Source organism: Miscanthus floridulus, chromosome 4 (assembly GCF_019320115.1).
Source record: "Miscanthus floridulus cultivar M001 chromosome 4, ASM1932011v1, whole genome shotgun sequence".
In the NCBI taxonomy this organism is placed as follows: Eukaryota; Viridiplantae; Streptophyta; class Magnoliopsida; order Poales; family Poaceae; genus Miscanthus; species Miscanthus floridulus.
The window spans coordinates 122,843,519-122,855,093 of record NC_089583.1 but is presented as its reverse complement, the minus strand read 5'-3'; the positions used below and the strand labels follow the sequence as shown (position 1 = coordinate 122,855,093).

Genomic DNA, 11,575 nt, shown 5'->3' with positions numbered 1-11,575 from the left:
TCCACTTCCGCGTCCCCTGCTTTGCCTGTGCGAGCCGAGCGGCGCGTCCTTTCGCTTCTCACACGGGCGGCGGCGGTGAGCAGTCGATCGGGAACGGAGACGACGGCACGGCCCCGTGCCCCCGTGGGGATTTGGCGCCCTTCGCGCTCCAAGAGTCCAAAGTCGCTGTAGAAACAAGGTGATTTTTAATTTATCTCCGAAAATTTGTTTTGGGTGAACTGTGTGTACTTACACTACTGGCCGTCTGGCCGTCGATCTGATCATGAGTGATGTGATGTGCATCTTCTCTCCACGCAAACGACAACTACAGGTCTACACTGTCAAACCCGCGTGAAGGCGTGCCACGAAGAGAAGAAGGCGCCAAGCTGTTCTATTTATGCATTGTTGCTTTTACGTTTTCAGTATTAGACTATGACCATTTGGGCCCACGGGACAGGATTGTAAGCAGCACATAAGTGCCTGCATTGCTCTGTATTAGGACATGGAGACATTCAGTAATACACAACGATGCCAAGGCAGGGGCTTGCCCGCCGGCGCCAGGGTTCCGTCAAAATCCCGCTGTTCCGCTCACGTCGCCGGTGACCCACCGTGGCCAGGGGTGTGACAGTTGGTATCGGAGCCACCTTTCTTCGGCGTGTGGGTGACGAGCTCCCTGCTCGGCGCCGCCGCTAATTACCACCACCACCATCGTCGTCGTCGTCGTCGCGTGCCCACGATCTGCGCCGCCGCCGTACGCTTCTCGATGAAGGTCGACTCCGAATCAGTAAATCCCCACGGCTGGTCGAATTCTCGGTTTGGCCAAGTGTGAAACTGAGAACTCCCGCAAGTCCGGCTGGGGTCGTCTGGGTCAAGATCCACGACCACGGGAACGCCGCACCTCTTCGTTCACGACACCGGCGCGCTTAACCTCTACACAACGTCACCATCGACGCCCACTAGGTGTTCGACTGGGGTCCGACATCAACAACCGGGGTTCTGGAGGCGTGAACCTGAGTGAGCATCCCAAATTCGCTCATTTTTCATCCTTTTGCACAATTAGGCAGTAGACAAGGGTTGCGCGGCATTTGTTCGTGCGTAAAATTCCGAAAGTCGAACTGTCTTCTTGTTGCGGTGGCGTTCGGCGGGGGAATGTCCATGAGCTTGGGTTGCTAGGTTGTTGTCATCGTGCTTGCACTACAACTGTCTTAGTGTAAAATCCCTCGGCTCCGCCTCATTCCCAGGCGGCGGTGAACGTACCTTGCAGTGCGACGGGAGAGGCACAGGCCAAACCCACTGCTGGTACAACTGGCTTCTCAAAGCAAAAGCAAAGTCCAACCTTCCACACAGACTAATCTCATTATTGACATCATGACACGTCGGTCGGATGAGGAAAACTCCAAGTGGGAGAATTTGCAAAAAAAATCTGGATGTCATGTTTCACCAAATTACTGAGATGCATTCAGTCCAGAAGCAAATGAAAGCGTAGTTGGACCTCACAGCGGCAGCTATGGATGAATACACTCAAGAACAACATCTCATTTCTCAGCAAGTTCAAGCCAATGGAGACGCAATTGCCAGAGTCACTCTCTGGCAAATGGAGGAGTCCAAGAAACCTGCTCAACCTCAATATGATGAGGATCATCACTCAGCTGCAGAAGATGTAGATTCTCTAATTCTAGATGACAATGCCTCCTTTCACAATGTGTTTGCCAAGGATACCATGCAAGGCAAAGCACAACCATCTAGGCAACACAAAACAAATCCCAAGCAATACCAACAGAATGAGAAGAGGCAAGACAACAAAGGCCAAGAGCACAAATCTTATACCTTACTGAAAGCTCTAGTTTGGTTTTGGTTAATTGATGAAACCCTAAGTGCTAACCTAGTTTATTAAGATGATTATGAGATAGGTAGCACTACTCCAAGTGATAAAGCAATGGCGAAGATCATGACAATGGTGATGGCATGGTGATGGTCAAATGCTTAAACTTGGAAAAGAAGAAAGAGAAAAACAAAAGGCTCAAATAAAAGATATAAAATGTAGGAGCCATTTTGTTTTAGCGATCAAGACACTTAGTGAGTGTGATCACATTTAAGATAGATGCTCTAACTCATTGTATATGCATTTAGGATCTAGTGGAGTACTAACACCCTTAAAAACATTTGTGAAAATATGCTAACACATGTGCACAAGGTGATACACTTGGTGGTTAGCATATTTGAGCAAGGGTGAAGAAGACAGAGGAGATGCCAGCGTCGATCAAGTGACCGGACGCTAGATCTGAATGCACCGGATGCTGACTGCCTGCGTCCGGTCGCGCTGACTTGGCGGTACAGTAGCTAGGGTATACCACCGGACGCTGGGCTATGTCCGGTCGAGGTGGACTAGACGCATCCGGTCGAGGAAAAACTAATTTGGACCCTTACTGTACTCGATCAGACGCTAAGGCTCCAGCGTCCGGTCAGTTTAGCCAAAGCGTCCGGTCAGAGCGCGTTTTGCCCAGTGAAGGGGTATAACGGCTCTATTCCATGGGGGGCTTCTATTTAAGCCCCATAGCCGGTTGTAGCTCCAACTTTTGCACATTTTTATTGACATAGCAACCTTGTGAGCTTAGCCAAAGCCCTCCCACTCATCTCCATCATTGTGAGATTAGGAGAGAATCCAAGTGCATTGCTTGAGTGATTGTATCTAGAGGCACTTGGTATTCATGTTGCGCTACTGGATTTCGCTTGTTACTCTTGGTGGTTTCCACCACCTAGACGGCTCGGTGCAGCGGTGGAGGATCGGCACGAGTTGGTGATTGTTCGTGGCCGCCTTCGGTGATTGTGAGGGGAGTTGTACCTTCCCCGGCGGAGTGCCGAAAGGTAACTCTAGTAAATTGCTCGTGTCATTGAGTTATCTCACTTGTGGGTAGGTTCTTACGGTGTCTAATCATGTGGACGAGGTTTGTAAAACACCTCTTAGCCGTCGAACCACCAAGTGTTGGTCGACACAACGGGGACTAACGTGTTGGCAAGCACGTGAACCCCGGAAGAAAAATCGGCTATCTCTTGTCATTTACATTCTCCCGGTGATTGGCTTAATCTTCATTTTGTGATTGGTTCATCCCCTACACTGGCGGATATAATCACCCTACTCACTTATTTATATTCTTGCAAACTAGTTGATACAAACTCCTTAGTGTAATTAGAATTGAGAGCTTGCTTTATTATTTACATTCATCTAGTTGAGCTCTTTAGAGTAGCAAGATTGAGAGCTCTTAGTGAGTAGTTATATAGCAAGTTTGAGTGCCTAAGTAATCATTGCAACTAGAATTGTTGGATAGGTGGCTTGCAACCCTTGTAGAGCTAGAGCAAGTTTGCATTACGCTATTTGTTATACTAATCAAATTACTCTAGTTGATTTGTAGATTTTTAAAAAGGCTATTCACCCCCCTCTAGCCATATTAGGACCTTTCACTTACCTAAGCCAACAATGCCTAAAATGGATTTCCCTGATTTTGAAGGTTCTGACCTTTGGTCTGGCTAGACAATTGTAGAGACTACTTCAAGCTTTACCAAATCCCTGAAGGCATGTGGGTCACTGCAGCCAGAATGCATCTAAAAGGGAAGGCAGGCAAATGGTATCAAGCATTCAAGCAGAAGAACACATTAGGAGTTGGACACACTTCTGTGGAGTTATAGAGCAAGAATTTGGGTCTGATGATTTTAGATCATCTATGCATGACCTATTGGCACTCAAGCAAACTGGATCTATTGATGAGTATACAGAACAATTCCAAGCACTCTAGTATAGTGTCACAATGCACAATGCAGGGTATGATGACATGTTCTTCTCACAGCAGTATGTTATGGGTCTCAAAGAGGATATCAGAGGCATGGTGGAGGCTCATAGACCTCCAGATGTCTTGTAGGCTTCAATTCTAGCCAAGATACAACAAAGAACAGTGGACAGGGGGAAGTCCAAGTACCCAAGACAACAATATCCACCAAGACCCTACTAGAACAAGACAGATCCCAAGTATGCCCCTCAATCCTCCAATCTATGGCAGGACAGGCAACTAAGGAACTACAGAAAAGCTAATAACTTATGCTACAATTGTGGGGAGAAATTTGTTCCTGGACATCTAGAGGTCTGCAAAGTCAGAAACAAACCAAAAGTCAATGCTTTGGCCTTCAACGACTTGGATAGAGAACTCAGTGATGAGGTTCTCAATGAACTGACTGTGGAAGATGCTCTACATGAAGAATTCTACCAATTATCCCTCAATGCTTTGTCCAGCCAAGACAAACCAGATTGCATCAAACTCAAAACTAGGGTCAAAGACAAGGTTATGCTCATTTTGGTGGACAGTGGGAGCACTCATAGCTTCATCATCTCTCAATTTGTTACATTGGCTAATATACCAACAATTCCAATCTCACTAAGAAAGGTGAAACTGGCTAATGGGGAATGGATTACTACCCACAGTATGGTATCTCAACTTCAATGCTATTGCCAAGGACAGACTTTCACAACAGATATGATTGTCCTGGACATGCACCCATATGATGCCATCTTGGGTTTTGATTGGCTTCGAGCTCACAGCCCTATGACATGTGACTGGGAACACAAAACATTACAGTTTCAGGAGCAAGGCAAACTCATTCAGCTTCAAGGGATCAGTGCCCCACCTCTCCAAATTGCTAATATCTCTGCACATAAGGTATATAAGGCCACCAAAGGGAATGACCTCTGGGCCTATGTTTTGCTAGAACAATTACCCCATCCATCCCCACTCACAGTACCCCAAACCTTCTCCACCTGATGAGGCCATACAACATCTTGTGGCACTATACAAAGATGTGTTCATAGACCCCAAACTTCTCCCACCATAAAGAACCTATGACAATGCAATTCCTTTAACACCAGATTCCATACCAATCAATGCCAGACCCTATCACTACTCCCCTACCCACAAGATAGAAATAGAACAACAAGTAAAAGAGCTCCTCTAGGCAGGCCTTATTACACATAGCCATAGCCCATTTGCTTCCCCAGTCCTCCTTGTCAAAAAAAGGATGGAACTTGGCGATTTTGTGTTGACTACAGGAAGCTCAATGACATGACTATCAAAAATAGATTCCCTATGCTAGTGATTGAAGAGATCTTAGATGAACTTTCAGGAGCTAGGGTGTTCATCAAGTTAGACTATGAAGGCTGGCTATCACCAAATTCGAATGCTACCCGAAGATGAGTACAAAACAGCATTCAAAACCCATCAAGGGCACTACCAGTTCAGTGTCATGCCCTTTGGCTTAACCAATGCTCTAGCCAGCTTCCAATGTGTCATGAACGAAGTATTGAAACCTTTTCTTAGAAAATTTGTCTTGGTCTTTCTAGATGACATCTTGATATATAGCCCATCAATGGAGATGCATCTTCACCACTTGGAGCAAGTGTTGCAAACACTAAGGAAGCATCACCTACACCTCAAACAGTCCAAATGTACCTTTGCTTAGGATAGCTTGAAATACCTAGGCCACATCATTTCTGCTAGAGTGTCCACTGATCCTAGCAAAATCTCTGATATGCTCAAGTGGCCAACACCAACTACAATGACTGAATTGAGAGGCTTTCTGGGTCTAATAGGATACTATAGACGATTTGTCAAAGGTTATGGTACACCTGGCTAAACCACTGACTCAAATCCTGAAACTCAAGTCATTTGCCTGGAATCCAGCAGCCCAGTCAGCATTCCATGCTCTCAAACAAGCCATGACTGAAACACCAGTACTAGCTGTACCCAATTTCCAAGAAACCTTTACAGTGGAAACAGATGCATGTATGGATGGTATAGGGGCTATCCTTATGCAAAAGGGCCAACCAGTTGCCTACCTGAGCAAAGCTCTGGGGGAAAAACACAAAGCCCTTTCCATATATGAAAAGGAATTTCTAGCCCTTATCATGGTTGTAGACAAGTGGAGACACTACCTAGAGAGAGGCGAGTTCATAATCCAAACTGATCACAAGTCCTTAGCCTATCTCAAAGACTAGAACCTCCATTCTGACATGCAGAGGAAGGCAATGACAAGAATGATGGGCCTCAATTTCAGGATAGTGTACAAAAAAGGCAAAGAAAACCAAGCAGCAGATGCCTTGTCCAGAGTTGGCCATCTCATGGCCATACAAGCTGTTTCAATAGTGCAACCAACATGGGTATAGGAGGTTCTCAATTCCTATGCCACCGATAGCCATGCTCAAACTCTCATTCAGAAGCTCTCCATCACCAGTCCTAGACAACCAAGGGTATAGTTTGGACAAAGGTCTCATCTGGCACAATGGCAAAGTCTGGATAGGCAATAACTCAGCTTTGCAGACCAAGCTAATTGCACACTCTCATTCCAGTGCCAATGGAGGACATTCTGGGGTAGCAGCCACTTATTACAGACTGAAAGAAGCATTTCTCATGGAAGGGCATGAAAACTGATATGGAAAACTATGTGAAGTAGTGTAACATCTGCCAACATGCTAAACACTCCCTGTAGCACCCAATGGGCCTGCTCCAACCATTACCAACACCTAAAGGGGTCTGGCAAGATCTCACCATGGATTTCATAGAAGGTCTCCCAAATCAGAGGGTTTCAGTGTCATCCTGGTCATCGTAGACAGATTGACTAAGTATGCCCACTTCCTGGCTCTCAAACACCCATACTAAGCAGCTACTATAGCTCAAACATTCTTGGACAATATAGTTAAACTCCATGGGTTTCCACTGTCCATCACAATTGACAGAGATCCTATTTTTGTCAGCAACTTTTGGAAACAACTATTCACCAAATACAAGATTCAACTCAACCTAAGTACAGCTTATCACCCTTAAACAGATGGGCAGTCTGAGAGGGTCAACCAATGCCTTGAGATGTATCTCAGATGTGTAGTTCATGACTCCCCATTAACATGGAAATCTTGGCTGTCATTGGCAGAGTTATGGTACAACACCTTAGTGCACTCATCACTAGGTTGTACACCTTTCAAGGCCCTCTATGGTTATGATGCTAATCTGGGTGCCATACCAACTATTACACCAGACACCAATCCTGATGTTAACGAGGTCATTCAAAACAGGAAGTTCCATCTTCAGTCCCTGAAAGAACATCTAGCAAGAGCTCAAAACAAGATGAAACAAACTGCAGATACTAAAAGAACATATTTTCAGTTCACGGTGGGGGATCAGGTCCTGCTGAAACTACAGCCCTATACTCAATCATCTGCGGCCAACAGGCCCTTCCCAAAACTGGCTTACAAGTACTATGGCCCTTATACCATTCTTCAGCGTATTGGTCAAGTTGATCCATCCAGTGTTTCACATCTCCCAGCTCAAGCCATACACCCCGGATCACTCCCCTATTTATGACACTACACCTGTGCTCATAGATCTCGAAGCTGCAAAAACGATTCCTCTGGCAGTACTGGAGCGCCGCATGGTGAAGAAGGGCAATGCAGCAGTCCCTCAGGTCAAGATTCAGTGGACAGGGCTACCAGCATCAACATCAACCTGGGAAGACTACTACGTCGTCAAAACTCGTTTTCCTGATGCTCTAGCTTGGGGACAAGCTGATTCTCGCGCCGGGGGAGGTGTCAAACCCGCGTGAAGGCGTGCCACGAAGAGAAGAAGGCGCCAAGCTGTTCTATTTACGCATTGCTACTTTTACGTTTTCAGTATTAGACTATGACCATTTGGGCCCACTGGACAGGATTGTAAGCAGCACATAAGTGCCTGCATTGCTCTGTATTGGGACATGGAGGCATTCAGTAATACACAACGACGCCAAGGTAGGGGCTTGCCCGCCGGCGCCAGGGTTCCATCAAAATCCCGCTGTTCCGCTCACGTCGCCGGTGACCCGCCGCGGCCAGGGGTGTGACATACACCTCATGGAGAGTAAGCTTGGTCGAATTTGGTAGCCGGCAATGTAATTATGTAAATGGTCTGCTTTTCTTTTCATTAGAGCAGGCAATAGTGTCGTTTTTGGGCTGATTTGGTACAGAATTCCAACAACCCTAGGCACCTATAGGCTATTGCTGTAGTCATGTTATCATGCACATATCATGAGGATGTTTAGTGATGCAAGTTTTTTTTTTGTTGTATTACATCTATCGAACCTTGACAAAACAAAACAAATTTCTTAAAGGAAACCTTTTTTCACCACCGACAATGCCCATTTTCAATCGGACAGTTTGCTATACTACAACTTAAATGTGGACAGCTAACTTTATGTCTGATATTCTTTTATGGAAAAATGGTTTCCGGTTTTGTGCCTTTGCTGTAAAAATTATGAAAAGTAGTTACTGGATGCAACTATAGTAAAATGGAATGGATTGGTGAAGGTGAAGTGATCCGCTTGGGGTGAATGCTTTTTTGTTTCTTCTTATCTTATTAAGAAGAAAATTCAGATCGTTATAAATTTAGTATATGGTCTAACTGGGAAGATTACAAACTATTGCAGTCTTTCAGCATCAGAGACAGAAAGCCACATCACACAGACACTAGTCACTTGCAAATCGTTCGTTGATAGCCTCAAATTGGCATGACCAAGTATTGTTCGTGAGCTCTGAGTGCTGTTGCTCTTCAAAAATGGGGGTGGCACCTTCTAGGCTCGAAGATGACAAGGTCCTTGTGCTATGCCAGGAGAGGAAGCGTTTTGTTAGAGAAGCGTTAGATGGAAGATGTGCACTTGCAGCTTCTCACCACGCTTATATTCTGTCGCTGAGAGAAACCACTTCTCTTCTGAGGAAATGTTTTGAACCTGAAGTGCTGAAAGAGTCAATCCCAAATGTTTCGCCACCTCTTTTGCATGTCAATCATATGAATGCTGGGAGGAACTCCATGACAGCACCCGCAGAAGTAACCGCTCAGTCTTCATTCCCTGCTGCTAGAGAGGTCAGTCAGAATTTTGAAAATGCTGATGGTTTAAGGAGCCTCCGTGAGGAAGGGATCCCTGAGCACAGCGAGGGAGATGATGATTTTGCAGAGCTAGAAGATGACTTTGACAATCCATCCACTGAAATTAGGGCGCCCGTGTTCAAGAACCGGAATGATGTGCTTGTTGATAATACTCACTCACCTTCACAACATGCTTCAGAAAATATTGCTTCACAAAGTACTAATTCTTGTAGTGACAACTCCAAAAATAAGAGGACAGTGATTGGGAGGTCAAAGAAACCTTCCACTGATGTAGGTAACATGGTAAAAAATTTAAATACATGCATGAAAGAGATTGAGATATTATTCTTTTGGGCATGCAATTCTGGAAAAGAAGTCCCTAGAATTCTTGAGGAAGATAAAATCCAGTTCCGTCCTCTACTACCTGAAGAAATAGGTTAGCTATCAAGTGAATAGCTTTCTGGTTATGACCATTTTTCCAAGTTTCTCTTACCCTCTGTGATAGAATTAATATTAAACTAAAAAATAAATTTCTGCAGCACATGGATCAAAGCCAACAAGTTTTCTGGCAACACTGTTTGCTTGCTGTAGAGAGGATGTCACTGTTCCTGAATGTAAGTAAATTTTGCCTGAAACTATTAGTTTGACTTTTCCCCCCTTCAACGAAGGCTTTTGCTATTCCTGTGTTACAAATATAGATGCAAAAGGTTTCTTTTAGGGAGTAATTGTAATGTGATATTATTCTACATTTATTTCAGCTATTAGCATTTAGGTTTCTACTGTTGAATAGAATACTTGGCCTTCCAACTGTACAAATAATCTGATCCACCATGGTTTAATGCAGCCCCTCCTCAAGCCGTGATGAAGTACCTTACCTGGCATAGATCAGTGTCTTCACAATTGTCACCATCTAGAATTTCTCTTGGGATTAATGCTGGCAGCCATATCTCCACACTTGATAGGTTGTATGCATGGGAGAGCAAACTTTATGATGAAGTTAAGGTTGTAGCTCCTTTCTGGATGTTGTACAGTATTAATCAATTTTATATGTGTTCCAGAATCAGAGTTTGAGATTCCTAGAAGTAATCTGTCTTGTTCTGCTTTCAGGCTAGCGGCGCCATCTGCAGGAGGTATGATGAGAGATGCAAGAAACTGAGACTCCAGGAATCAAGAGGGGGAAATCAAATTGACATTGATTTTACCCGTGCTTCTATGAAGGGCTTGCATTCCAGAGTTCTAGTGGCTGTTCGCAAAATAGGCTTCATTTCTAAGAACATAGAAGATGTAAGGGATAAATATCTTCAACCACAGCTGGATGAACTAATTGGATGGTATGTCTCTGTCTGTATCATTGTCTATCGGTGTATGCAAAAAGATGCTGTTCCTGTGCATTATAACATGACATATAGATGTGTTAGTTGTCATAACAAGATATGTGTCATATTATCTTAAAAGAATGTGCACTATCGCAATAGGCAATGTGCATGATTTATATGTTTATATACTGACTGATTGCTGTGCTCATCTGATAGAGAATCTCTTCTCCCTGCAGTTTCACTAGGGATGTGGGCTACAATGCTTGAGTGCCATCAGTGCCAATGTGTGATAATCAAGTTAGCATCCAGAAGCTGCGACCTGAAAATATCATTTCAGTCAGAATCTCAACATCAGGCTGGGTTTCTCCTCTCGGTTGAGCTGAGAAAACTATGTTCCAACTTCCAGAACTGGATGGCATCCCACAAGGCGTACCTCTGCAGCTTAAACATGTGGTTGCACAAATGCATGAAACCCCTGAAGAGGAGGAAGGTCTCCAGGAACCGGAACACCGTTGATGCTTCGCTAACGGAGACTGCTGTCGCGCCAATCTTCACAACCTGCGAGATGTGGATAAAGCTTCTGGATGATTTACCAACCGCGGACTTAGAAGAAGCCATCGAAGGTCTCATTGCAGACATGAGCCGCTCCATTCCTCACAAAGAGAAGGTGCCAAATGACGAAGCAGGGGGAGCAAGTCATGGCCCAACTGATCTGCACCCGAGTCTGTTGAGATTCATAGAAAAGCTCAAAGCCTTCTCAGAAACCTCAGTTGAGAAGTATATCGATCTGCAGGAAAACGTCAGGGTTGCAAAGGAGAGGATTTGGATAAGAAAAGATTGAATACAAGTAGCTGTTATTAGGCCTTTTTTAGTTGGCGATTTTTTTTGGGAAATGGTACTATAGCATTTTCGTTGTTATTTGGCAATTAGTGTCCAATCATAGTCTAATTAGGCTTAAAAGATTCGTCTCGTGAATTTCGTCTAAACTGTGTAATTAGTTTTATTTTTTATTTATATTTAATGCTTCATGCATGCGTCCAAAGATTCGATGTGATGGGGAATCTTAAAAAATTTTGTAAAATTTTTCAAACTAAACATGCACTTAGTGAAGTGCACTTTGGACAGTACTTCAGTTTCCGTGTAGAGTTGGCTAAGTAAATGTTCCTAGTGTAAATTCAAACTACTGCTATGTTAGTACCGATTTGTGTCAAGAGGAATTGCAGACAGCAGAGATGTGAGGACAGGTGGGCTAAAGTGGTGACGTAAATAAATGAGATGATCTTCAACCGTGAATAAAACTAAAAACGGCCTCCGCCAACAACGTTATGCCATCTGGCGCTTTTTACCGTCGACCGT

The 11,575-nt window shown here is 44.4% G+C and overlaps 3 protein-coding genes across 3 annotated transcripts; all 3 read left to right on the top strand.

The window, feature by feature from the left end:
• Positions 1 to 10,355, top strand: LOC136552963 (protein ROLLING AND ERECT LEAF 2-like). The gene is made up of 5 exons (XM_066544537.1): positions 1 to 178; positions 8,467 to 9,339; positions 9,443 to 9,517; positions 9,748 to 9,905; positions 10,011 to 10,355. The coding sequence occupies exons 2-5, from the start codon at positions 8,595 to 8,597 to the stop codon at positions 10,353 to 10,355; spliced, it is 1,323 nt and encodes a 440-aa protein (XP_066400634.1). The 5' UTR covers positions 1 to 178; positions 8,467 to 8,594.
• Positions 6,882 to 7,614, top strand: LOC136549256 (uncharacterized). Its single transcript, XM_066540496.1, has 2 exons — positions 6,882 to 7,296; positions 7,397 to 7,614. The coding sequence occupies exons 1-2, from the start codon at positions 6,882 to 6,884 to the stop codon at positions 7,612 to 7,614; spliced, it is 633 nt and encodes a 210-aa protein (XP_066396593.1).
• A 111-nt stretch (positions 10,356 to 10,466) lies between the features above and the next one.
• Positions 10,467 to 11,316, top strand: LOC136549255 (uncharacterized). The gene has a single exon (XM_066540493.1). It carries the CDS (start codon positions 10,467 to 10,469, stop codon positions 11,058 to 11,060), a length of 594 nt encoding a protein of 197 aa, XP_066396590.1. The 3' UTR covers positions 11,061 to 11,316.
• The last annotated feature ends 259 nt before the right edge of the window (positions 11,317 to 11,575 follow it).

Bases quoted from the DNA above. Each gene is read 5' to 3' on its own strand.
- LOC136549256 (XM_066540496.1), top strand. From the start codon at position 6,882: ATGTATCTCAGATGTGTAGTTCATGACTCCCCATTAACATGGAAATCT. The intron at 7,297-7,396 runs GTATTGGTCAAG...CTGTGCTCATAG, and splicing joins CCCTTATACCATTCTTCAGC to ATCTCGAAGCTGCAAAAACG.
- LOC136552963 (XM_066544537.1), top strand. From the start codon at position 8,595: ATGGGGGTGGCACCTTCTAGGCTCGAAGATGACAAGGTCCTTGTGCTA. The intron at 9,340-9,442 runs GTTAGCTATCAA...AAATTTCTGCAG, and splicing joins TCTACTACCTGAAGAAATAG to CACATGGATCAAAGCCAACA. The intron at 9,518-9,747 runs GTAAGTAAATTT...GGTTTAATGCAG, and splicing joins GGATGTCACTGTTCCTGAAT to CCCCTCCTCAAGCCGTGATG.
- LOC136549255 (XM_066540493.1), top strand. From the start codon at position 10,467: ATGTGGGCTACAATGCTTGAGTGCCATCAGTGCCAATGTGTGATAATC.